At 36.2% G+C, this 26,355-nt stretch overlaps 1 protein-coding gene across 7 annotated transcripts in view; it reads left to right on the top strand.

The window, feature by feature from the left end:
* Nucleotides 1-26,355, top strand: part of Tut4 (terminal uridylyl transferase 4) — a 117,781-nt gene that overhangs the window by 35,525 nt on the left and 55,901 nt on the right. For all 7 annotated transcript variants that reach the window (XM_027402424.2, XM_027402421.2, XM_027402422.2 and 4 more), the window contains 9 exons: nucleotides 1,317-1,405; nucleotides 3,315-3,366; nucleotides 6,707-6,776; nucleotides 9,067-9,193; nucleotides 14,171-14,290; nucleotides 14,493-14,705; nucleotides 18,813-18,987; nucleotides 19,758-20,452; nucleotides 24,382-24,532. In XM_027402424.2, coding sequence (XP_027258225.1) covers nucleotides 1,317-1,405; nucleotides 3,315-3,366; nucleotides 6,707-6,776; nucleotides 9,067-9,193; nucleotides 14,171-14,290; nucleotides 14,493-14,705; nucleotides 18,813-18,987; nucleotides 19,758-20,452; nucleotides 24,382-24,532 — 1,692 coding nt within the window. The remainder of the gene's footprint in view (nucleotides 1-1,316; nucleotides 1,406-3,314; nucleotides 3,367-6,706; nucleotides 6,777-9,066; nucleotides 9,194-14,170; nucleotides 14,291-14,492; nucleotides 14,706-18,812; nucleotides 18,988-19,757; nucleotides 20,453-24,381; nucleotides 24,533-26,355) is intronic.

Raw genomic sequence — 26,355 nt, 5'->3', positions numbered from 1 at the left:
TTATTGTATACATTTAAACATGTACACATTTATACATGTTGCTGCCTGTCTTCTTTTTAATGTTTAGATAAATGTATCTTAAATAAGACTTGTTTCTTACCATCTGAAGAGATGTTAGAAATTTGATTAGTTATAGTCACATATAGTCCTACTGTGAGAGTCATAAGAGGAAAAATAGTTCATTTCCTGTTACTTTTCTCATAATGTTTTTCTACCTAAATAATGCATTGGGTATTGATTAGAATTGTTGAAAAGTAATTCAGTATTATTGTAAAAACAGGACATATTTTTATGATTTTAATGACATAATGTTTTGATATTTCTAAGTTTGAAAAGTATATAACTGAAGGTGAATGTTATTTTTAAGAAACTGATGCTGCTTGGTCAGTACCAGCTTCATATGTTATTTTCTCTTGTTCTTTGGTGTGATCTTTTGAAAGTATGCCTTGTTTTGAAGATCTAGGTAGCTTCTATTTATCTTGTGTTAAGACCTCTTGACAGCCATAAAGTTTTTTGTGTTTTAAGTTTGCACTATCAGTTGACTTGGAGTCACTTTGTATTTTGAAAAAGCATTTATATTGAATGTCTGATCCTTTTCTTAAAGTTGGTTCTTATGTAAGTATCTAAAACAATACATTTTGTGACAAAAGCATTGCTAGATGAGTACAATTTGCTAAATATTCTTAGATTGGTTTCTAAATGCCCTGTTTATATTTGAACACTGAACTTTTCTGGTAGGTTTTTTTCTTGTACCCATGAATAATTTGTTCTTGTACCCATAATACCCATTGAAAGGATGTCAATTTTGTGAAAATAATTGTGCCAGAATTATGTGATTGAAGTAATGTATAGTTTTCCTGATGTTTTTATTTGTTTTTTGATGTATATGTGTGGGACTAGCGTGAGTTTATATGTAGTATGTATGTGTGAATGCCTGATAGGTTGGAAGAGGCCACTGGATACTCCAAAACTGGAGTTACAGATGGTTATGAGCCACCATTTAGGCACTGGAAACTGAACTCTGGTCTTCTGCAAGAACAGCAAGTGCTCTTAACTGCTGAGTCATCTTTCCAGTTTCTGAATTTTTAAAAAAAATAATCATATTTACCGGACGTTGGTGGCACACACATTTAATCCCAGCAGAGGCAGGCGTATCTCTGTGGTCTTCAGAGCAGGTGCCAGGATAGGCTCCAAAGCTACACAGAGAAACCCTGTCTTGAAAAACCAAAACAAACAAACAAACAAACAAACAAACAAAAAACAAACCCCAAAACTCATTTATAATTTCATGCTTTTGTGTTTTATCTTTATTCCAGAATGTTCACTGAGGTTGTATGGTTCATCTCTGACAAAGTTTGCTCTGAAAAGCAGTGATGTTAATATAGATATAAAATTTCCTCCTAAGGTAAGTAATTACAAAAGAACCTTCTCTGTATGGTACTTAACTAGTACTTGATATCCATAGGAGGAAAACAACCTTTGGCTGTTGAGTATTACCGTGAAGTCTAAACAGTGTTTTTAAAAGTTACTCTTACATTTCAAATAGGGAGGGTAAAAACATACAAGTGAGAGAAAATAGCCAACAGAGAAAGTAATAAAAGGGAAAAGTGCTTGTATTTGATTATTGATTAGTTACGACTTCTGGTAAGCAGTATTGAAAAGTTGGAAAGATATAGAAACCAAAAAGCTGAATTTAAAACTTTACTGGAAACAAAAACAAAACAGATTACTTCATCTCTTTTAACATTGTTTTCCTCAGTTTCAAAACAAGGCTAATAACATTTTTGTTGTTTTTGGTTATTCAAGACAAGATTTCCCTATTTATCCTGCGCTGAAACTCAATGTATAGTCCAAGCTGTCCTTGAACTTCTGGTAATTCTCATGCTTTTGCCTCTTGAATGCTGCTGTTACAGGCGTGCACCACCACATTGGACCACATTCTATTAGAATATCCATCTCTGGCTTCCAAACAGGGGTTAATGTTTTTGTTTTTGAGGCAGGGACTCACTATGTAGCCCTGGTTAGTCCTGGAGCTCTTTGTGTAGATCAGGCTAACCTCAAACTCAGATCCCCTGCTTCTATCTGCCAAGTGCTGGGATTAAAAGTGCTTTGTCACACCTAGCCCAATTTTTATATTAAATGAGATGAACACATATAGCCTGGTAAATGATAAATACTTATAAGAACTAGTAGTCAGGTAGTAGCAATGTCAATAATACATGGTATTAACGTTGCTTTTTTTTTTTCCTTCCTTCCTTGAGACAGGGTTTCTCTGTATTGCTTTGGAGGCTGTTTTGGAATTCACTTTGTAGACCAGACTGGCCTTAACTCACAGAGATCCACCTGCCTCTGCCTCCTAAGTGCTGGGATTAAAGACATGCACCGCCACTGCCTAGCAACATTGCTAATTTTTGTCAAATCAAACATTTAAAATTGTCTGTCAAAGTCTGGCAAGATGTCTCAGTGGGTAAAGGCGCATGCCAAGCAAGCCTGGTGACCTAAGTTCAGTCCTTGGAACCCACATCAAATTGAAAAGAAAAAAACTGACTCCACATGTTGTCATCTGCCTCACATTTGGGCTGTGCATACACTCCCCTATCACACACAATAATAGTAATTTTTTAAAAATTACCACTCAAAATTTCAAGTTTGTCTTAAGGTTTCTGTTGCTGTGATAAAATACCATGACTAAAAGCAACTTGGGGAGGAAAGTGTTTATTTCATTTTAACAGCTTCTGGTCCATCATCCAGGGAAGGCAGGCAGGAACTGAAGCAAAGGCCATGAAGGAAGTGCTGCTTAAAGGCTTAAATCTTATATGGCTTGCCCTGCTTGCTTTCTTACAGCACCCAGGACCACCTGCCCAGGGGTGCCACCACATCAATCAAGGGAAGAAAAAAAAATCCCTATAGGCTTGCCTATAGGCTAATCTAGTGATAATATTTTCTTAATCAAGGTTCCCTCTTCCCAAATGATGAGTTGTGTCAAGCTGACATAAAAATATGTTTAAAGTTTTTTTTTAAATACTTTTTTTCTTTTGCTCGAAGATGTTTGGTTTGAATGAAAGTTTGGCATTTAAATTTCTAGTCTATTTAATAGTCATTTGGTAAACTTGCTTCTATTTTCCTTGAATAATAAAAAGTTATACATTTGTTGTATTCTACTTCTGAGCAAGATTGGTTAACATAAAGTAAAAGTACTACTTTGTATTATTTTAAAATACATAGTATGAGTTTTGTTTAAATGTTTCTCTTTAATCAAATTGAGTTCTCACTAATATTCTGCTGCTTGTTCTTTGTTTTAATGATTTTTTTAGATGAATCATCCAGATCTTCTGATACAAGTGCTTGGAATTTTGAAAAAAAGTAGTAAGTACCTTACTTTTTCTTCTTTTATGAATTTTTTTTCTAAAAGTTTATGTAGTGTGTTTTTTACATATGACTAACCAAGTTAGAATTGATACCATGTATGAATATGTTTATATATCCACGTATATTTAGTAGGTGTACTTGGAAAGTAATTTACTTGTTGGTTAGGTCAGATATACTGTATGGAAATTAATAATTAAAAAATGTTATGGAATTTAGATAATAGCTTTCAATACAATAGTCTCTCCTTTGCTACAAAATTTACATATTTATATATTTATTTCAGTGCCAGGATAGAACCCAGGGCCTTGCACTACATGCGTGTTCTGTCCTGTCAGTAAGCTACCATCCAATCATGATACCAGTTTTGTTTTCTGTGGTTTCAGTTACAATCTGCATTCAGCTACAATCTGAAAATCAGGTGGAATGTTCTAAAAACAAGCAATTCCTCATTAAATTTTTTTTACTTATTTTATGTGTATGGTGTTTTACCTGCATGCTTATATGTAGACCATGTGTGTGCCTCATGCCTGTGGAGGTCAGAAGAGGGTGTCAGATCCCCTGAAACTAGAGTTATGGATGGATGAGGGTGTTGTGAACTGAACTCAGGTCCTTGTTAAGAACAAGTGCAGAGAGAGAGAGAGGGAGAGAGAGAGAATGAACAAGTGCTCTTTTTTTCAAGACAGGGTTTCTCTGTGGCTTTGGAGGCTATCCTGGAACTAGCTCTTGTAGACCAGGCTGGTCTCGCCTGCCTCTGCCTCCCAAGTGCTGGGATTAAAGGAGTGCACCACAACTGCCTGGCAAGAACAAGTGCTCTTAACCATTCAGCCATATCTCTAGTCCTTCCTCATTTTTAAGTTGCATTCCGGTCTCAGTAGCTCCAGCAATTTGTCTTTTAGTAACTATCTAGTTATCAGGTTATTAATTCCTTGCAGTACAGAAGAGAGTCCACATTCATATAACTGATTATGTTATAATTCTGTTCTATTTAGTTATTCCTGCTAATCTTTTGTAGTCCTTAATATATGTATTAAAATTTTTCAATTGGCTGTGTGATTAAGAAGAAATGAGTAGCCAGGCATTGGTGGCATACGCCTTTAATCCCAGCAATCGGGAGGCAGAGGCAGGTGGATCTCTGTGAGTTCGAAGCCAGCCTGGTCTACAGAGCGAGTTCTAGGACAGCCTCCAAAACAATACAGAGAAACCCTGTCTCAAGAAGAAGGAGAAGGAGAAGGAGAAGGAGAAGGGAGAAGGGAGAAGAAGAAGAAGAAGAAGAAGAAGAAGAAGAAGAAGAAGAAGAAGAAGAAGAAGAAGAAGAAGAAGAAGAAAAGAAATGAGTATTTACATCGTGTGATACTACCTTGGGTTGCTGGTATTTACTGCCATTTTAGAACGTATTTCTTTTAGGTAAAAGGGAACGATTATGTTATGAGCATTTTATTTGTAAATAAAGACCTGTCTTCATCTTTTTGAAAAGTCACCGATGAAGGAAAATTGGGGAGAAATGCAAAATAAAGATGTGTATGCATTGTGCATACATGTTTTCTTTTTGTTTTTGTTGTTGTTTGTTAGGTTTTACATGACAGGGTTTCTCTTTATAGCCCTGGCTGTCTTGGAACTTACTTTGTAGACCTTACTGCCCTCGAACTCACAGAGATCTACCTGCCATTGTCTCCTGAGTGGTGGGATCAAAGGCATGTACCACTAATACTTGATGCTTTCTTTCCATTTGAAGTAGTAGTCCACTTGAAATAATAATAGTAGCCTAATGTAATCACTTACGTTATATCAGCTGAATCATACCAAGTAGCTTTTCCATGTTACTTGTCTGGAATGCTTTTGTAAAAGGATTTTTACATAGGTAAAAGTAAAAAGAGTGGTGTTTCAAACCAAATCCTAGTACCTATTAGTTGGCTCATTTTTCTCCTCTTTTTTTTTTTGTTATAATTATTTAGGGGTGTGTGTGTGTGTGTGTGTGTGTGTGTGTGATTTGTGGCATTTTTGGTGTGCATGATAGTTGTTCTTTCCTTACTGTGTAGGTCCTTGGAATTGAACTCAGGTTGTCATACTTAAAGGCATGGGCCTTTACTAGCCAAGTTATTTTATTATCTCATTTATGAGCTTTTTATTGATCATTGTCCTGGAAAATTCATTTTTAAGGAATGATGTAGGGATATTTCAGTAGAGTTGCTTTTGTTAATAAATGCTTGTTTCTAATTAAACAAAAACTTAAAAACATAGGTAAACATATGAGGTAGACATAATGGCTTTTACCTCTTGAGAGTTATTGAGAAGTAGCAGCCCATTATAACTATTAAAAAATACATACTTTTCATGAGAGATCATCTTAAGTCATCTAATATAGGTTTAAAAGCTTCATCTGATTTTTAAATTGTTTTATTTAATATCCTCATTGTATCCTCTAGAAACTTGTCATCTACAAGATTTGTTTTCATATTTGTGTTCCAAATCCTCATTGAGTTTTTGTGTTTTAAGATAATGCCATATTCACTGTGTGTAATGGTATGACTGACATAATGGGTTTCCAGTACATATTTTTAAATTACTAATCATCCCATCAACTACTACTAGAGATTTCCATTTAGTTAGGTTCCCCCCCCAAATGAAATGTTAATCTATTTATCTTTACTTAAAATATTTATTTTTAATTTTAAATTAAATTAATTTTATATACCTGTGCATGTTTGTGGATGGTTGGGTGCTTGCATGCATTTTTGGACGTCAGAGGACAACTTGTAGCAATTGGTTTTCTCTTTCTATCACATGGGTGCTAGGGATTGAACTTTTCCTGGTGGGCCATCTCCCCAGACCATAAAGTAGATATTTATAACTTGAAATCTACTTTGGTGATAGACTGTGCCCCCCTTAATACCTTCTAAGAAGCTTTCATTAGGCAGATTTTGGAAACAGTAATTGGGTGAGGCCATGAGTTGTACCTGAATGGCAAAACGTAAGTTCACCTATGGCTGTAGCCCTCAGAATTTAGTGATGTCCCCTCTTGTTGTGTATCTGTGAAGTTTGTCTACTTACTTGGAAATACTCAAACACTGAGGGATGTTAAAAGCCCTTTCTTAAGGTGCTTCTAATTTCCAAACAATATTTTAGAATATACTTGTGATTTGTATATGCAACAAATGACTGGGGGGGGGGTGTAAGAGATTCTTTCGGATGTTAATATTTTCATAATAAGAAGAGTAGGTTATCCCACAGAGGTAATGAGAGTGATTTTTGGAATGAAACTGTTTGTTACTATTGTTGACTGAAAAAATACTTAGAGATGTTGACATTAACTTACTTTCCCCCCCCCCCCTCTTACTAGCATTATATGTAGATGTGGAATCTGATTTTCATGCTAAAGTTCCTGTTGTGGTGTGCAAAGATCGTAAAAGGTTGGTAATGAAGAAAATAAGGTATTTATAAAGACAAACAAACCTTGGGCTGAGTAAATGGCTCAGTGGGTAAAGTGTTTGCTGCACAAGCATGAGGCATGATGACTTGAGTTTGATTCCCTAGCACTGAGATAACAAGTTGGGCAATCCTACTTCTGGGAAAGACAGAGAGATCCTAGGGCCTTGCTGGGTAGCCAGCCTATCCAAAATGTTGAACTTCAGGTTCAATGAGAGACCTGTTTTTAAACAAGGAGAACAATAATCAAAGATACCCAACAAGAACCTTTGGCAACGACACATGTGTCAATGTACCCATGCATGTTTGTGTACACACACACACACACACACACACACACACACACACTCACACTCTCACACGCACGTGCACGCACGGGGTGCCAGTAAGATGGTTTATTTGCCATATAAACCTGACAGAGTTCCACTCCTTGAAAACTCCTACAGAGAACCAAATTTGTGTTGAACATATCCAAGAGAAGAAATTATGTGTGTTAGATTTATTAGATTAATGTGACCATACAAGTTGTTTATTGATGCACACCAAATGCATGTGAACAAGAAATTGAACTAGCAGAGTTAAAACACACTAGGTAAAGCTCCCTCCTCTCTTCTCTTTCTGCCTAAATTCATTTAGTCACCCATCAATACTGAGAACATTTACTTTTGTGTAAGTACTATATTGCTTTGGAGATTAAAAAAATGAAGAAATAGCCACTCTTGATAAGATTTTACTGCCTGTTATAATCTAGGGCCTGTCAAAATAACTTAGTAGGTAAGAGAACTCACTGCCAAGACTGAAGAACTGAACTTATCCTGAGACATGCATGGTAAAAAGAAACAACTGACTCCTAAAAGTTGTTTCCTGATCTCTATTTAACTGTGTATGTGCAGGGGCACACACACACATACAAAAATAAATAAGAAATATTTACAATCTAGTTTTCATTGACTTAGCATGGCTCATAAGGAAGGAAGAAAAGAAACTAAATAGTACTTGAGATTAACATGGAAAAAAAGGACAAAGATGGTCAAATATTCATTTGATTATTAAGTTGCTTTTCTTGTAGTCTAAGATTGTGTGGAATTTTTTTTTTTTTTATTCAGTTTCAGAAGTTTTTGCTGAGGTCTAGTTCAACTTCCTTATTTTGGATTTTAAAGTATTTATTAGTGTATGTATATGTGTGGACATTTGTGCCCCATGATATGTGTAGAGGTCAGGAAACAATTTTTGTAATGTTGGTTCTCTCCTTTAAAACATTGTGTGGGTTCTGGGAATGGTTCTAAAGGATTGAACTGAGGTCCTCAGGCTTACGTGGCTGGCTAAGCCATCTTGCCAGCCCAACTTCTCTATTTTCTAAATTAGAAAATTCACACTGGGAGAGGGTAAGCATTTTATCAAATTATACCATTTAAGATAAAATCAGTACTGGAGTATAGATATTCCACTTTTAGTAGGTCAAAACAAAACAGAAAACATTTTTCATACTGTATGTGACAGACAGCTTCAGAATCATTCTTTTTGCTATTCCCCTTCTCTTCCCCTGGATATTCTCCACTGTATTCCTCTCATTCCATTTAAGGTAGCTACTGCTTTCATTATACAGAAGCATGACTCATAGATTAATAAATTCTAATCTTTAACTTAAAGGTAGCAGCAAAATTATGAAAGATTAAGAAATTATAGTTGAAGTATAGCCTGTAAATTAATTTTTAAAAATTTTATCATGTAGAAAACCATAAAGAATGAACTAGAAGAGAAGTAAGATATACTAATTAACATTGAAGATTTTAGTATCATTGGTGGCTCAAGCTTATACTGTTAGCTTGGACTTTATAACAAGATCGTGTCCTTAAGTTTTCCAAAAATGTAGATAAAGTTGCTTGTCTCCAAACCTGACTTCTGAGCTTGATCTGTGGTGGGACCCACATGGTGGAATCAGAGCGCCAACTTGCACAAATTTTTCTGTGACTTCCACATTCATATCATGGAACACGTGTACATGCACAATAAGTAAAGGAACAGAAGAAATGTTTTACAATGACTTAAAACAATTATTATTATATGTATATCTTTGTAAATACTAAGAATAGAACTGGAGTCTTCTGCAAGAACAGTACAGGCTCTTAACTGCTGAGTCATTTCTCCAATCTCTACAGTAACTTTTTTGGTTATTAAAATATGGTGACAGAAAAGGGTAGCCTTTTCTTTGGGTCTTTGAAGTATTCTGCTTTTAAACGTATTAATGCAGTGAAATTTGTTTCTCATTCACAGTGGTTTACTATGTAGAGTGAGTGCAGGAAATGATATGGCATGTCTCACTACTGACTTACTTGCTGCTCTTGGCAAAGTGGAACCTGTCTTCACTCCCTTAGTGTTAGCCTTTCGCTACTGGGCTAAGGTAAGTAATCAAGCCTTTTCTTGTTTTGACATATAAATTATAACATGTAGGAGGAAGTAGTTGTCTATCTCATACAGAAAATCATGTGTCTGTTTGCATCTTGGACATCAAAATGAGATTTCATAGGTATGTGGTAAGTTCCTTTATCCAGCCCTCAGTGGATGCCTGAAACTGTAGATGACCTTGAGTCATTTTACATATTATTTTTTTCCTTCATTAACTTCTGTGGTTACATAAGAGAATAAAATAGGACATTTATGACAGTGCAATAATGCATTAAGTTATTTGAAACTTCTGAACTACTTTGGGAATTTTCTGTTTATATACTTTTTTTTTTTTCAAATTTATTTACCTTATGTGTGCAAGTGTTTTGCTTTCATGTATATCTTGGGTGCTTGGAATCTGGTGAGATCAGAAGAGGGCATTGGATTCCCTGATACTGGAGTTGCAGAAAATTGTGAGCTGCCATGTGGGTGCTGGGAATTGAACCTGGGTCCTCTACAGTGACAAGTGCTTTTAACCTCTGAATCAACTCTAGTCATTATTTACTTATTTTTGTTTTTTTCAAGACAGTGTTTCTTTGGGTGGCCCTAGCTGTCCTGGAACTCGATCTGTAGACTAGGCTGGCCTCGAACTCACAGAGATTCGCCTGCCTCTGCCTCCCAAGTGCTTCATTATTTATTTTTAAAAACACTATTTTTTACTGTCAGCTCTGAAGAATGAATCCAGAGCCTCATCCATCCTAGGCAAGAGCTCTGCCAGTGATCAACTGTCTGAGCCCTCTCTTCAATATTTTTGAACCACAGTTGACTAAGGGAAACGGAAAGTTTCGAAAATATAACTATGAATAATGGCCACTATGATACAGAATTATTGTTGTATTGGGATTTTTAATAGTCATACCTTTTTATACTATGGAAAAGTTCTCTGGCTGGGTGGTGGTAGCACACACCTTTAATAATAATGCATTAAGTTATTTGAAACTTCTGAATTACTTACTTTGGGAATTTTCTGTTTAATTTATATACTTTTTTTTTCTAATTTATTTACCTTATGTGTGCAAGTGTTTTGCTCCCATGTTTTGCTTACAGTGGATCTCTGTGAGTTTGAGGCCAGCCTGCTCTACAAAGCAAGTTTCAGGACAGCCAGAGCTGTTTACACAGAGACCCTGTCTTGAAAAACTAAAAAAACAAAAAGAGAAAAGGAATGTTTTCCTTTTTTTTTTCTTTTCATATATATGTGTGTTTGTGATTATGGGTGCACAGGTGCATGGCATGTGTGTAGAGGTTACTAGTCAATTTTCGGGAATTGTTTACCCTCCTCTAGTGTGGGTTCCAAGGATTGAATTTAGGTAATCAGGTTGTGGCAAGTACCTTTATCTGCTGAGCCATTTTTCCTTTATTTTTAATGCAGATTGAGGTTTTTTGTTGTTGTTTTTGTTTTATATTAATTATTATTGGAGATAATTCTTAACTGTGATTTGGTTTTTGGAGAGCTAAAATAGTACCATTTTTCTCACAGAACTTATTTAGTTTGGTCATTTGAGAAAGATTTCTTGTTATGTAGCCCCGACTGACCTGGAATTTGCTTTGTCTTCCAAGCTCATCTCAAACTTGGGGTAGTCCTCCTGCCTCTGCCTCCTAAGTGATGCAATTACAGGCCGCCATACCCAGCTGCCTTACAGGCATAATTTTACTCAATAAAATAAGTTAAACTATATATATATATATATATATATATATATTATATATATATAAATGATATATTTTTTTTCATATAGGGCCTAGCTGATTAGTTAGTGCTAGCCTTAAATTTGCTATACATCCCATGGTGGCCTTGAATTTTAAAATCCTCCTCACTCAGCTTCCTGAGTGATGGTTTTATAGGTGTGTGCCATTGATTCTCATTTCTTAAATAAGATATTCTCAATTAAAAACAACAAAAAAGTAATCTTATGAGCTTTGTTTCCTAAAGTGGATTTTAGCATGGTTTCTTGTTTTGGTACTTGATATGTAATTGTGTCTCAGTACACCAGTCATTGTAGGGTGCTGGAACATAAGAGTAGGGAGTGATATGCAGACTGGTCCATTCCTATTTTTGATACAACAATGTTCTTCATTTTGGGCAGTTGTGTTTTCATGTCCTTCATTTTCCAAATTTACTACTATAAACCTAGAAATAATTGCTAATATATTTTTTTACAAGTTTCTTTCAATTTAATTTAAAGTTTTGGAACATTTTTGTTTCTCTTGAAACTTTATAAGTCACATTATTTTGCATAGTGAAAAACAGATTATGATTTGGGGTTTAGAAAAAATTTAGCATATGATAAAATTTTCTCACATCACTGATAAGATTGACAGTTGATTGTTTTCTCACTTATTAATGTAAAAATATTATTGAATATTATAGTGTAATTATAGTGTCCTGTTTGTTTGTTTGTTTGTTTTTGTTTGTTTTGTTTTGTTTTATTTCAAGGCCCAGTTTATCTGTTTAACCCTGGCTTTCCACGAACTCACTCTGTAGATCAGTCTGGCCTAGAACTCACAGAGATCCATCTGCCTCATCCTCCCAAGTGATGATATTAAAGGTGTGGACAGGGAAGACCTGGCACCATAGGAATTTTAGGAAGCATTCCATTTGAACACTGAGCTTGTACACTGAGGACCTGCTCCACCTTGGCAGCTGGAATAGTTAATGCATTTTGTAATGTGGGAGGGGAGGGCACTTGAAGAACTTGCGGATCTCTCAGGTTCACACAGCACCGATGCCTCCCTTTAGCTGATTTGTGCTGGGCAGGCATTTATCACTCATGTAGAGATGTGATTGAAGATGAGGAGTGGGTTATGTTGGGGTTTGGGGTGGTTCAAACACCCAGGCCTCAAAGATAGGTGAGTCATAACCTTGCACACCCTATCTCTGCTGTTGTTCCTGCATATTCATTTGGACTGGGTCTTTTCTTGGACCAGAAGGGCAACAGGCTGAGGTGGGATCCCTTTGAGTCACAAGGGGTCTAGGGGCAGCAGAGAAGGCTGAGGATGAAAGTAGAAGTTCCCTGAGTGATGGGGTGGAGCTGCAGGGCAAGAAAGAATGTGAGAACAAGGACCTGCCAGGTCTGATGCTGATGGCAGGCAAGGAAGTTCGTGCTTTGATACACACATAGAGGGTGGCTGTGATAGGCAGGTGTTTGTTGGGATTGTGTATAAAGTGGCATCTCAAGTCATAGGCATAGTAGCCCAGGGAAGTAGAATTTGTGGTAGAGTTTCATCATGTATTTGAAGTAGCAGTTGGCTTGTGTAACTCACCTGGACTTTGAATAAACTGTCGCTTAGGACCATAGTTACAGCATTCACTCTTAGAGATGGTCCGTCAGAGCTCAGTCTTGTGTCTAGAGGAGCTGGGTGAGGATGCAGAGTACCTGATAAAGCATTCCAGGGATGGGGGTATCTAGCCGTAGCTTTGGTTTGGTTCTCTCTCTCTCTCTCTCTCTCTCTCTCTCTCTCTCTCTCTCTCCCTCTCTCTCCCCTTCTCTCCCTCCTTTCCTCTCTCTTTTTTTCTTTCCTCAGACAGGTTTTCTGTGTGTAACACCTTTAGCTGTTGTGGAACTAGCCCTGAAGATCAGGCTGGCCTCAAACTCATAGAGATCCACTTGCCTCTCCCTCCTTAGTGGTGAGATTAAAGATGTGAGCTAGCTCTGTTTCTCTTATGGGCTAGTAGAGTGGCTAGTTAGGTAGGAAGTGATCCCAGACAGCATGGAATAAGAAGAATTCATGCTTCAAAGTACTGAGGACTCATTCTTTGGGGTCAGGTGGCAGATGAGAATTCAGTGACAGGAAACCCTCATAAATAGTAGAGATTCAAGGTGGCGCCATTTGTTATGTAGTTTAGGTTGAAAGTATGAGCACTAAGTAATGAGCACATTATTAAGTAGTTAATAATGCATTCTTTTGGGTTCTGGTGATTGTAACCATAACTCTTTCTGGGAGCTGCCTGGGTTCTGCTGCCAACTTAGGGCCTCCAAATAATACATTGTAACTAACACATTAGTTACAATGCTGCTGGCCAATGACTTATTTGTTAGCTCAGTCTTAGTTATTATCAACCATAACTACTAATCTATATATTTTTATAAGGACTTATCTTAGTGAGAACGCCGGCATTATGGGTCCTCTCTTCCTGGGATCACATGGCGACTCTCCCTTTGCTACATTTCCCAGAATCTTCCTTCTTTCCTAGTCCCGCCTAACTTGTTTCCCTATTGGCCAACAGTGCTTTATTTATCAACCAGTAAGACAAACATACACAGAAGGACCTCCCCCATCAAGTGATAGGGAGTTATTATAGATAAAACCTTTTAAATCAAGGTAACAAAAAACTTTCAGTTTTCTATCATTAGTAATTCCAGTCAAGTTACCTGATTTTTGTTAATTTTGTACTAAAGAATTGTGCTTAAAATTTTAATCTTTAAATTTTAATTTAAATCTTTTATTTTTGATTTTGATTTCTTTGAGACAGGGTTTCTCTGTTACATAGCTCTGGATGTCTTGAACTCACTTTTTAGACTGGGCTGGTCTTGAGCTAGCAGAGATCCACCTCTCAAGTACTGGGATTAAAGCTGTATGCCACTGTGCCCGGCCTTATTTTTATTTTCTAAGCTGTGTTTGACATCTAAAAAGAGATTATTGGATTTTAAAAGTTTTTCTTCCTTGATGTGGTAGTATATGCCTGTAATTTCACTTTTTGGGGTATGTGGCAAGATGCTTGCATTTTATAGGATAGGCTACATGGTGAAACCCTTTATCAAATAAAGTGGGTGTATATTCAGGGAACTAGTGAGATTTCAGACTATTTCTTAAGTTTCATTGTTGCTTGGACTGGTTTTTTGTTTGTTTGTTTGTTTTTAATAGTAACAAGCTACATGTGCTATGAAAATTGAAGAAACCTAAATGCTAGGAATTTTTCCTTTTGATTTTGCAGTTGTGCTATATTGACTCCCAAACTGATGGTGGAATCCCTTCTTACTGCTTTGCTTTAATGGTGATGTTTTTTCTTCAACAAAGAAAACCCCCTCTTCTTCCTTGCTTACTTGGAAGTTGGGTAAGCATAAGTTTGTGGTGTATATGTGCATGTATGTATTTATATATATATACATATATATGTATGTATAAATAGTTCTTGCTGAGTGTTGTGCTTAAACATTTTAAGGTGGAATTCTGGTTTCTCTATCTTTTCTTTCCCTTTCTCTTTTTTTTTTTTTAATAATTTTTCTACTACCAATTTGGAATGCCTTTTTATATAGATTGAAGGCTTTGACCCAAAAAGAATGGATGACTTTCAGCTGAAGGGCATAGTAGAAGAGAAGTTTGTGAAGTGGGAATATAATTCAAGTAGTGCAACTGAGAGAAACTTAATTGCTGATGAAAACAAAGCTAAGGCAGACCAACCAAAAGATGATACCAAGAAGACAGAAACAGACAACCAAAGTAATGCCATGAAGGAAAAACATGGCAAAGTAAGCTTTTTGTTTTTTATTTTGGCTTTTCTATCTGTAGAATTTATGCTACCTTTGAGTGAAACTATTTACTAGTAGATTGACCTCTTGGCCTCATTTTCCTCATCTATAAAGTGAGGGGTTGATCTGGTTTAGTTTTTGGTACTGAGATTTTCTAATAAACTTATGTATTGTTTGAATTGTATCAAGGTAATTCTGTTTCCTTTTTCATTTAAACCTGCAAAATTCCCTTTATGAGTTTCATTATAGTTTAAGATTAATGTAAATTATGTTGCCAGATTTGGTAGAGAAATGAAAGTCTTGCTCTATGCGGAGATGGCTTTCTTAATTAATCAATTCAGCATGCATTTATTAAAGACCTGCTGTGCTCCAGGAATTTTCTTGAGTGCTAGACAACCATAGGCAAATATACATGGATTGTGTCCTTCAGAAGCCTGTAGTATTCAAAAAATACAGATGCACTGTTGTTTGAAATGATTGGTTAACACTGAATTATAGTTCCCTGGATCTACTTCATTATTTTAGAGAGGTATCTTTCTTTTTCTTCAACTACCTTGTACGCTTTTCTCAAAGCATCAATGCTCCAGTTAATGATCTTGCTTTTTAGTTTATTGAGAACACCGAAGCTATCAAAAGGGGACTATACACTCACCATCATTTCTATCATTTATACTCATATTTTGCCTTGTACCTTTTTTCCTAAAGGAGCTTCCCATGTCATGATCAAAAGGCATCTTCTCCATTGCCTTCTTTTAGAATGAATATATTACTCTAGCAGTTTTCTTTTTCTTTCTTTTTTTCGACACAGGGTTTCCCTGTGTAGCTTTGGAGCCCTGTCCTGGAACTAGCTCTTGTAGACCAGGTTGGTCTCAACCTCCCAGAGATAATCTTGCCTCTGCCTCCTGAATGCTGGGATTAAAGGCGTGTGCGCCACTACCGCCTGGATACCATTTTCTTTCTTTCCTAAATTGTCAACTTTTCATTCATCCATTCCTTTGTTTCTCCCATTTTAAAGAAAAAAGTTAAGTACCTACCCTCCCAGCTATTGCTTGGTTTCTCTTTGTAGTAAAACTAAATAGAATTGCTTATATTCACAATTTCACATTTTGCTGTATCTCCTAACTCATATTATCAATCTGCCAAAACTTGTATCATTAGCTTCTATTTTGTTAAATTTCATGGTCACTTAAAATTTTTTTTTGACATAGTAACATTTCCCAGTTGATTATTTCCTTGGAATAATTTCAGTACACCCGCCTATAGTTGCTTAGTCCTCAGTTTCCTTTGCTAATTCATTCTTTTTCTCTAGTCAGTTAACATTTAAGTGGTAGGAGCTTGGTTTATGGTCTCTGTTTTTCTTTTTTTTAAGATTCATTTATTATATATGTGGTGTTTTGTCTGCATGTATGCTTGCAGGCCAGAAGAGGGTGCCATATTTTATTACAGATGGTTTTGAGCCACCATGTGGTTGCTGGGAATTGAACTCGGGCCTCTGGAATAATAGCCGGGGCTCAACCACTAAGCCATCTCTCCAGGCTCCCCCCCCTTTTATTTTTTCTTTAAAGACTTACGTAATTATCTATCTATCTATCCATCCATCCATCCATCCATCCATCCATCCATAGATCGTGCATTGGTGTTTTGCCTGCATATATGTCTGTGTGTCCAGTCACCTCTCTTTTTCTTTTTTCTTTAAAGATTCATTTATTTATTTATTATTATTTTTTAAAGTAAGTTCGTGTTTTGCCTGCATGTATGTCTGTGTGAGGAAGCCGAATCTGCTGGCACTGGAGTTTCAATTGTGAGCTGTCATGTGGGTGCTGGGAATTGAACCTGAGTCCTCTGGAAGAACAGCCAGTGCTTTTAACTGCTGAGACATCTCTCTATCCCAATCTCTCTTTTTCTGATTTATCTAATTACTTGTGGTAGGTGATCCTGTCCAATCCTTTTGATTTTAAGTGCCATCTGTAAGATGACAAAGTCCTCTTTCTTTCTTTCTTTCTTTCTTTCTTTCTTTCTTTCTTTCTTTCCTTTTTTTTTTGTTTTTTTGTTTTTTGAGACAGGGTTTCTCTGTGGCTTTGGAGGCTGTCCTGGAACTAGCTCTTGTAGACCAGGCTGGTCTTGAACTCACAGAGATCCACCTGCCTCTGCCTCCCGAGTGCTGGGATTAAAGGCGTGCGCCACCAACGCCCGGCCAAAGTCCTCTTTCTTGAACTGTATAATTATATCTAGCTGCCTATTTAGTGTCTTCTTAGGTATCTTGTAAACTGAACTTTGGATGTTACTCTCACTTGAAGTTTCTCATATTTCATCAGTTGATGCTACTCCATCCTTTCAAGCATTTAGTTTAAAACTTCAGAGACATCCTTTATTGCTTGCTTTCTTGAAAACCCTTTATCAACTATGTCAGAAAATCTTGAATCTTGTTATTTTTACTTCAAAATATATTCAGAATTCCATCACCTCTTAACACATACTGTTACTATCCTGATCCTAGCCACTATCATCCTGGCCTGGATTTTTGCCACTGTCTTCCAACAGATAATTCCTGCTCTCATCAGCAATGTAGTAATCTGAATGGCTGTTAAAATGTTAAGTCAGATATTGTCCTTGTCTGTCCTTGCACAAAAATGTTTCAGTTTGTTGACATTTCATTTAGTATAGAAAAAAGTCATTGGATCACTCTTAGCTTCTTCTGTTTCCTTCTGCTACACTAGCTTTCAATGTTTCTCTTATGTTTTCCTTTCTTTTTCCCTCTCCCCTTTTTTTCCTTCCTATAATGCTGAAAATAACATGGTTTTTCTTTTTAAAGCTAGTACCCCTTTGTGTTATATGTGTTTATCTGTTCCCCATTCTTATGACACATTTCTCTTTTCATCAGGTCAGGATTTCTTGATGAAACTGATCCTGATACTCAGTTTAACACTCTTAAATTTTCCTGTTCCTATATTCCCATCCTTTTTGTTCTGTTCAACTCCCTGCTCCCCCATGGTACTTAGTTGCTTCTAACTTATTATTTAGTTTACCTATCAAGTGTATTTGTTTTCATGGGAAGTAAGCTCCATGAAGACAAGGACCTTGGCTTCTTTCCAAAGATTATTCCAAATCCCACCTTAGCATTTAATTTTTACTGCAATTGTCAAAATCACTCTCTGTCCTAATAGTTTGTATAGTAGGACCTTTCCATCTTTGGGTGGCGTTATTATGTAGTGATTTACAACACAGACATAGTAGACAGGTGGTCTTCAGTCAGATCCTTGCTCTGTAATGTGTGCTTCATAGAATTGTTAATGTAGGGTTAGGTTTTTGATGTGTGAATACGGATAGTAGACATTGCGTAATGTATAAATGTGAGTTTTCTTTATTATGATATCCCTAGCACAAATCCAGGAACACAATAGGTTTTAAAGACATGTTTGCTGAATGACAGATTTTTTTTAATTTTTGAAAGTAATTTTGCAACAAGAAGTTGCAATAACTATTCAGTAGTTTATATAACCTTGACTGTGCATGACATTCACTGCAAAGAGCTTTAAAACAATTTTAAAGGATAAGTGTGGTGATTGTAACTCTGTTACTTGGGAGGTTGTTTCTTGAACTAGGATTTTTCCTGCAGGATGAAACTGTGTCTCAAGCTCACACACCTACTCCAAAAAACAAAACAACAACAAAAAACAAAGAAAAAAAAAAAACTGTAAGAAGATATACCTCAGTGGCAGACCATTTGCTTAACATTGTGAAAGCCCCTGGGTTCCATCCACAGTGTTCTTACCCCGAAGACTCACACTTACAGAAACCCTCGTCATCATTCCAGTTATCCCAGATCAGTTAAATCGGATTATTAGGACTTTCATGCTCATCTGGTGATTGTTATGTGCAGTCAAATTTGCTAGTCACTGGCTTAATGAAAAAAAAAAAACACAGAATTCCTTGGATTTCTGTAAATTAAACTGACTTTTCTTCTTCTTGTTTTTTTTTTTTTTGCTTTTGAAATGCTTTCTTTATGCCTATTTTTGAAAACAAATACACTTAAATTTATTTTCTAATTAACAACTTACTGATTTTATGGTTTTGAGAAACTTTAATGAAAAATATTTTCTCTTCCAGTCTCCTTTAACATTAGAAGCACCAAATCAGGTACCCTTGGGACAGTTGTGGTTAGAGTTGCTAAAATTTTACACACTGGATTTTGCTTTGGAGGAATATGTTATATGTGTACGGATACAAGATATTCTAACAAGAGAGAACAAAAACTGGCCTAAAAGACGAATAGCCATTGAAGGTGAGATGATATGCTGTACATGTGCAAGCTATTTTGTGTGTGTGTTCCTCACCATCTAACACTGCATTCTAAGCTTTATCACTTGGGTGTGCTAAAGAAAATGATAATTGATGCCGACTGGGTTCCGCATCAAATCCCATACACATAATTATGCTGTGACAAAAAGCCAGCATGTGTGTAATCACAGCACTTGGAAGACTTAGGCAGGCAAATTGCCATAATGAGTTTTAGTTCAGATTGGGCTATAAGAGTGAGATCCATGCTGGTTGGTGGTGGCGCTCACTTTTAATCCCAGCACTCCGGAGGCAGAGGCAGGCAGATCTCTATGAGTTTGAGGCCAGCCTGGTCTACAGAGCGAGTGCCAGGATAGGCTCCAAAGCTACACAGAGAAACCCTGTCAAAAAGATACTATGACAAGAAATGAAATTGTTAATTTGGGTACTGGAATTTGAAATGTTTCATTCAGTGACAGTGTGTAGGGGAAGCACAGTGGTATAGCTTATAGTAATATCTTGATTGAAACTTTATTGAGTTGACTGTAGCTATTCTCTTATAATTTTTCCCTTTTAGTTTTTAATTGTATGGAAGAAACAAAAGACAACACATTTGTCTTTTCTGCTCTGTTTTCAAGAACAGAAGATCCTAGGTTAGAAAACTTTGGGGAAAATGTACTCTGTTGACATTCTAGCAATTAAGATCTGTTTGTGTAAGCATGGAAATGTAATTTGCTAGTAAAAATTTAGCCTTTGATCATTTTCTTTTTTTACTAGATCCATTTTCAGTCAAGAGGAATGTTGCACGGAGCTTAAACAGCCAGCTTGTTTATGAATATGTTGTGGAGAGATTCAGGGCAGCTTATCGGTATTTTGCCTGTCCTCAAAGGAAGGGTGGAAATAAATCTACAGTGGATTTCAAGAAAAAAGAGAAGGGGAAAATAAGCAGTAAGAAACCAGTGAAGTCTGATTGTATGGCAACCAACTGTTGCACTCTTGGCGAAAGCACAGAGAAAGTAAATACAGAAAGAGGTCAACCTGCTAAATGTGATGAAATGGAGTTTACATCACAGAGATGTATTGTTGACAGTGACAGTTTGTTGGCAAATGAACTAGGTTTGGCTGACCATGGACAAGAATCTTCATCTCTTTCTACTGCCAGTGAAGGTTGTGAATTAGAGCAAAAATCAGCTGAGAAACAAGGTGATTTAACACCTTCAGAAACTTCTTTAAAGAAGGAACTCAGCCAGTGTAATTGCATTGGGTCCCCTGATGGAGCTGAATCTGCTGGAACAGACTGCAGATCAAATTTAGAAATGGAGAGTTCACATCAGATTGTGTGCAACAACATATCTGCTACCTCTTGCAACTGCAAAGCTACAGAAGTTGCTTCTGACTTTATTGATGATGATAACCTCCCTTCCCAGGAATTATATTATGTGTTTGATAAGTTTATTTTAACCTCTGGCAAGGTAGGATATAATAAACAATTTGTAAAACTTTTCAGTTTCTGTATGACTATTGATAGTTATTAGATTTATTAATAGTAACATAAAATAGCTTCTATGGTAGTGACTTGTTTTGGAATGATATTTTGGTGTATATCTTTTTAATATTTTTCCTAGTTTCAGTTAAATAGAACATATAAAGTGTAAAGATGCACCAGTAATCTACTAGTAATTGGTTTTCTCTTTTTTATACATGAAATGGTTTATCTGATATTATGAAAATCAGTTTAGTAAAGCAGTATATATTTTAAAGTTTTACTTGTTTATATATCAAATTATTTTCTCTTTAAAAAGAAGGCAGAATTTTAAATTTTAATAATTTTTCCTTTTTATTTTTGATGTGAATGTATAAGTATACTGTTAAGTTGTAGTTGAAACTAAGAACAAGAGTCAAAAAAATGGAGATTCTTGATTCTGTTCTGACACTGAATATTTCTGGACTTTAGTATCCTTTATGGATCATAGGAGTCCTGTCCTTTTAAAGTGAAAGAATTTGAACTTAACTCTTTATCGTATATAAAGTACTACAGGGAATAGAAAATAAGCAATAACTCTTTTGTTAATAAAAAGAGTTTTGGTTAAATTGCATTTCTTCTAGTACAATGTATATTACTAAAATATCTACATGTGGAATAGCAAAATGATTTTTAGACTTAATTGTAAGCATAGTAGATTGTTAGGTGAAAAATGAAGTAGAAAATCACTTATTTTATCAATAATTACTTGTTGACCAGCTTTAAGCTTGTTAACCTATTTACTGAGCAGTATTTCTTTCTTTTAAAAAAAAAAAATCTGTTTTTGTCAGACGTACACCTTTAATCCCAGCACTCGGGAGGCAGAGGCAGGCAGATCTCTGTGAGTTTGAAGTCAGCCTGGTCTACAAAGCAAGTTCCAGCACAGCTGGGGCTATTACACAGAGAAACCCTGTCTCGAAAAACCAACAAAACAAAACAAAACTATTTTGTTGGTACTGGAGAGATGACTAGGTGTCTAAGGGGACCCGCTTGTTAGCTTACCTCATCTCTCCAGTTCTAGGGGACAGCCTCCTCTCCCGACCTCTGTAGGCACTGTAAACGTGTTCACATACACACAGGTGCATACACATGCACACAACATGAGATACAATTAAAAAATACTATTAAAATAGGATTGGATTTAAAAAATCTAATTTAATGTGTATGGGTATTTTGTGTATATGTGTTCACCACTTGCTTGCCAGGTGCCCTGAGAGGCCAGAAGAGGATATTGTATCCCTGCCAACTGTAGTTAACAAAGATGGTTGTGAGCTGCCATGTGGGTGGTAGAAATTGAATCCAGGATCTTCTGAAAGAAGCAGGCAATGCTCTGAACTGCTAAGCAATCTGTCTAGCCCAGATTGATAGTTTTAAAAGCTATAGATATTACATACACAAACGCACATGCACAACTTGATGTGTTAGAGATACGTCAGCACCTATGAAATCATGACCACTGATGACGCCACAAATATATCCATCATCTCAAAAAGTCCTTTCTCCACCTTTTTTTCCTTTTCCATTTTAATCTCTAGCAAAAATTAAGACTGTAATACACTATTATAGGCCCAGATAACAGTGGCTCTCCAGAACCTGTTTCTTTTACATAAATGAAATTTTGTAGCTTTGGACCCATACTTCTTCCTTTCTTTTCTCTCCTCCACTTACTTAGGTAGTATTTCTTTATTGTGTATAAGGATATATCTGTGTATAAGGATATATCTGTGTATAAGCATATTATCTTGGTCATAGTATTTATTTATATAGACTGTTGAAAAGACTAGATGGCAGATTGTTAGAAAAACCTCTTAGAGAATTGCAGTTTACATTCCTTTAACTCATTCCTCCCTCCCCCAAACTTATACTAATAATCAAAAAAAATCCATTGTGGTTTAAGTGTGACTGTAATTCCAGCACTTGAAGGGATGAAACAGGGAAATTGTCAATTTGAAACCCACTTGGACTACATAACCAGTTTTGAGTACAGTCTGTCATATAAATTAGTACTCTGTTTACAAAAGAATTTCTACTCTAAATGTATCATTTTAAAAAACAACAGAACTGGAATGCTTTGAAAAACTGATAACTGGGCATAATGCTGCATTCTTTTAATCCCAACACTTGGGAGGCAGCTCCCGGTAGATCTCTTGTGAGTTGGAGGCCAGCCTGGTTTATGTAGCAAGTCCTAGGACATCCAGAGCTATAGTGAGATTTTGTTTAAAAAAACAGAAAATAAAAGCTGGTAGAAATTTCTATAGTACTCTTAATTGCATATATACATAATTTTAATTGTTTTATGACATTATGCCTATAGAAATTTCTGTATATATTCTGTTTAGTTTTTTAATTTGTATGTATGAATATTTGCCTACATGTGTGTGTTTATACCACATACGTGCTTTATGCCTACGGAGGCCAGAAGAGGTTGTCTGTCTCCCTGGAACTGGAGTTACAGATGCTTGTGAGCTGTCTTATGGGTTCTGGGAATCAAATTCAGGTCCTCTTCAAGAGTAGCCAGTGCTCTTAAATATTGCCACCTCTCTGATCCCCTTTGTTGTATAATTTGAATCAAGAGTTTCTGGCTATGTAAATGTCCAAGCTAACATTGGAGGAACTCTTTAGGTACACATAATAACAATGAGGTATTAACCATGTGTGCTTTTCCTTTCTTTAGCTCATTGGCATAACTGTTTACTGTTTGACCCACCTATTTGGTGTTCTGCTAGAAAATATTTAAAATGATGCTATAGAATTTGGAAATTCAGTTAGTAGCTACTAACTGCCTCATTATATGGAGGTTTAAGTTTTAGAGTTCAGTCTCCAGAGATCAAACCACAATATAATTTTACACACTAGCTGAAAGAGGATTTCTTTTTTCTTTTCTTTTCTTTTTCTTTTTTCTTTTTTTTCCTCGAGACAGGATTTCTCTGTGTAGCTTAGGAGCCAGTCCTGGCACTCACTCTGTAGACCAGTCTGGCCTTGAAATCACAGAGACCCGCCGGCTTCTGCCTCCTGAGTGCTGGGATAAAAGGCGTACACCACCAACACCTGGTAAAAGAGGATTTCTTGATTGATTCTAAAGAAGGAAAATACTTGGAGTCAAATGAAAGATGCAGTTTAAAATTTCTTTATGAATAACTTTATTGGGTCTCAGTAAGTCAAGAATTTAAGGTAGGAACTGTAGAATGTAGCTCAATTGGTAGAGTAGTTACATGTATGAGGCCCTGAATTTGATTTCCAGCATTGCATAAGCCCAGTGTGGTAGTTCACACCTATGATCCCAGCACTCAGGAAAGAGATGGGAGGATCAGAAGTTCTAGGTTATTCTTGTCACTTGACCAGTTTGGGGCCCTGTCTTATAGACCAGATAGATGGGGGCTGGAGAGATGACTCAGCAGCTACATGCTAGCTCACAGTCATGTGTAATTCCCAGTTCCTGGAGATCTGATGCCTTCTTCTGACCTCAGGGCACCAGATAAGCAAGTGGTGCACAGATACACCGGTAGGCAAAACATTAATAAACATAAAGATAAATGTTGTGGGGGGGAGCCCAGACAAAAATACAAAGTATATGTTTTCCTTTGGGAGTTGATTAGGTTGTTTGAATCAACACAAACCTTTTGTATTGCTAGTTAATTCCTGTGTCTTATATTTCCAGGTAAATGGTTTATGATGTAATTTTGGTGGGAGAGTAAAGTGGTTAAAACAAGTTTTTATATTAATTACATTCATAACAGCTTTTTACAAAAACCTATTGATTGAATAGGTTATCCAAACTGAGTTAACAACATAGTGTTTGTTGCTGCTCTATTTTGGGATATGCTAAGTGTTGAAATAACTTAAAAGTTCATTGGATTTTTTTTTTTAACCATTATTTAGCCGCCAACAATAGTATGCAGCATCTGCAAAAAGGATGGCCATTCAAAAAATGATTGCCCAGAGGATTTCAGGAAAATTGACCTAAAACCTCTACCACCAATGACAAACCGATTTCGAGAAATACTTGATTTAGTATGCAAAAGATGTTTTGGTAAGTGTTTGGAACAAAAATTACTGGAGGTAGATTGCTAAATGCTGAATATTTATTTTCTAATATAAAAAAACTCAATTTTGATTGACAGGTTTTTTATTAATAGAAAAGATCAAGCATAGATTTTATTAAATGCTAACCATACTCAGGGTACTGTGTTAAATACTAAGGAAAATACAATTGAATTTGTATGTACTACTTGAAGAAACTTAAACTGAATAATTGTGATATCTAATACTATAGTTATTAGTTCTTTGTGCTTACTGAATTAAGATCAGTTAAAGCTAAGTAAAGTTAAAAAATTTAACTGGCTTATCTCCACCTTTCAGATAGTGTATGGGTATTGCATTGGAAGGCCTAGATGGAGAACATTTCTGTCTTTGCTGTGTTCTTTTGGACCATGTTTGCTTGGCTGGATATAAAAGACACTTACCTAAATTAGCATAATTCTAGCTAACTCTGGCTGGGTATGGTGGCATACCCTTGTATTCCTAGCACTGGGGAAGTTGAGGTGGTATTGTCACAAATTTGAGGCCAGTCTGAACTACATAAAAACACCCAGGGTTGGTTGGCTTGGCAGTTAAAAGTACTGCAGCTCTCAGGCTCAATTCTCTGAATCCACATGGTGGCTCAAAATCACCTGTGAATCCAATTCTGTGGTTTTCAATGCTCTCTTTGCAGGCACCAGGCAGGTACATGGTGCATACACATGCATGGAGGTAAAACACTCATACATATAAATAAAAAGCTTTTTAAAAATCTGTTAGACACAAGTAGGAGTCTGGTATGATCATATGGTATTTCTTTGTGGGAAATACTCAATTGTGGAATAATTAAATCATGTTTTCTTTTTTTAATTTTATTTATCTTCATGATATATATTTGTATGTGAGTATATATGTTACATATATATGAGTATATATATATATGATATATACATATATACACATACATACAAACATACGTACATACATGTATGTATGTATATGAGTATATGAGTGCCTGGATGTATGTTTACCACAGTGCATGCAGTGCCCATGGAGGCCACAAGAGGGTGTCGGATTCCATGGAACTGGTGTTACAGATGGTTTTGAGCTGCTATGTGGGTGCTGGGAATTGAACCCTGGTCCTCTGGAAGAGCAGTCAGTGCTCTTAACTGCTGGCCCATCTCTCCAGCACCATAGCATAATTTCTTCTTTCTTCCTCTTTTTTTTTTTTTCCAAATTTTATTTTTGAGACAGGGTTTGTCTGTGTAGCCATGGCTGTTCCAGAATGTTCTTTAGACCAAGCTGGCTTTGAGCTCAGAGATCCACTTGCCATACCTAGCTGATAGCATGTTTTTTCAGAGTGGCTTTATTAAGCTATACTTTACTAACTCTGTAATTAGTCATTTCCTTATTTCATTGTTTACTCATGGAAATCTTATACTTTTGGGTGTAATCCAATATAACTTGTTGGAGCTTGTGTCTCTAACAACCTCATCAGTGTGTGGGTTTTTATTCATTTTTTTAGGTTTCCTTGGGGACCACAAGATACTCTAGGCTTATTGTGTATATTTTCTGACTTAGTACTAAAGTTGGACTTTTCTCCAAGGTACCTTAATTTCTTTCATTGGAGAATAGTATTAGGATTCAAGATGTGAATTGGAGGTATTCTGTTTTGTTGTTGATGGCTTGTTTTTGAGACAGAGTTTCACTGTGTAGCCTTGACTAGCCCAAATTTAAGGCATGCCTGCTTCTGCCTCCAGTGCTGTGTTTAAATCTTGTGCCACTATACCCATCATGTGTTCTTAACATTATTGGAATGTTGCTTTTAGACACTCA

Source organism: Cricetulus griseus, chromosome 2 (genome assembly GCF_003668045.3).
Source record: "Cricetulus griseus strain 17A/GY chromosome 2, alternate assembly CriGri-PICRH-1.0, whole genome shotgun sequence".
Lineage (NCBI taxonomy): Eukaryota > Metazoa > Chordata > Mammalia > Rodentia > Cricetidae > Cricetulus > Cricetulus griseus.
Note: the sequence above shows the minus strand (reverse complement) of the source record. Positions and strands in the feature narration are given on the sequence as shown.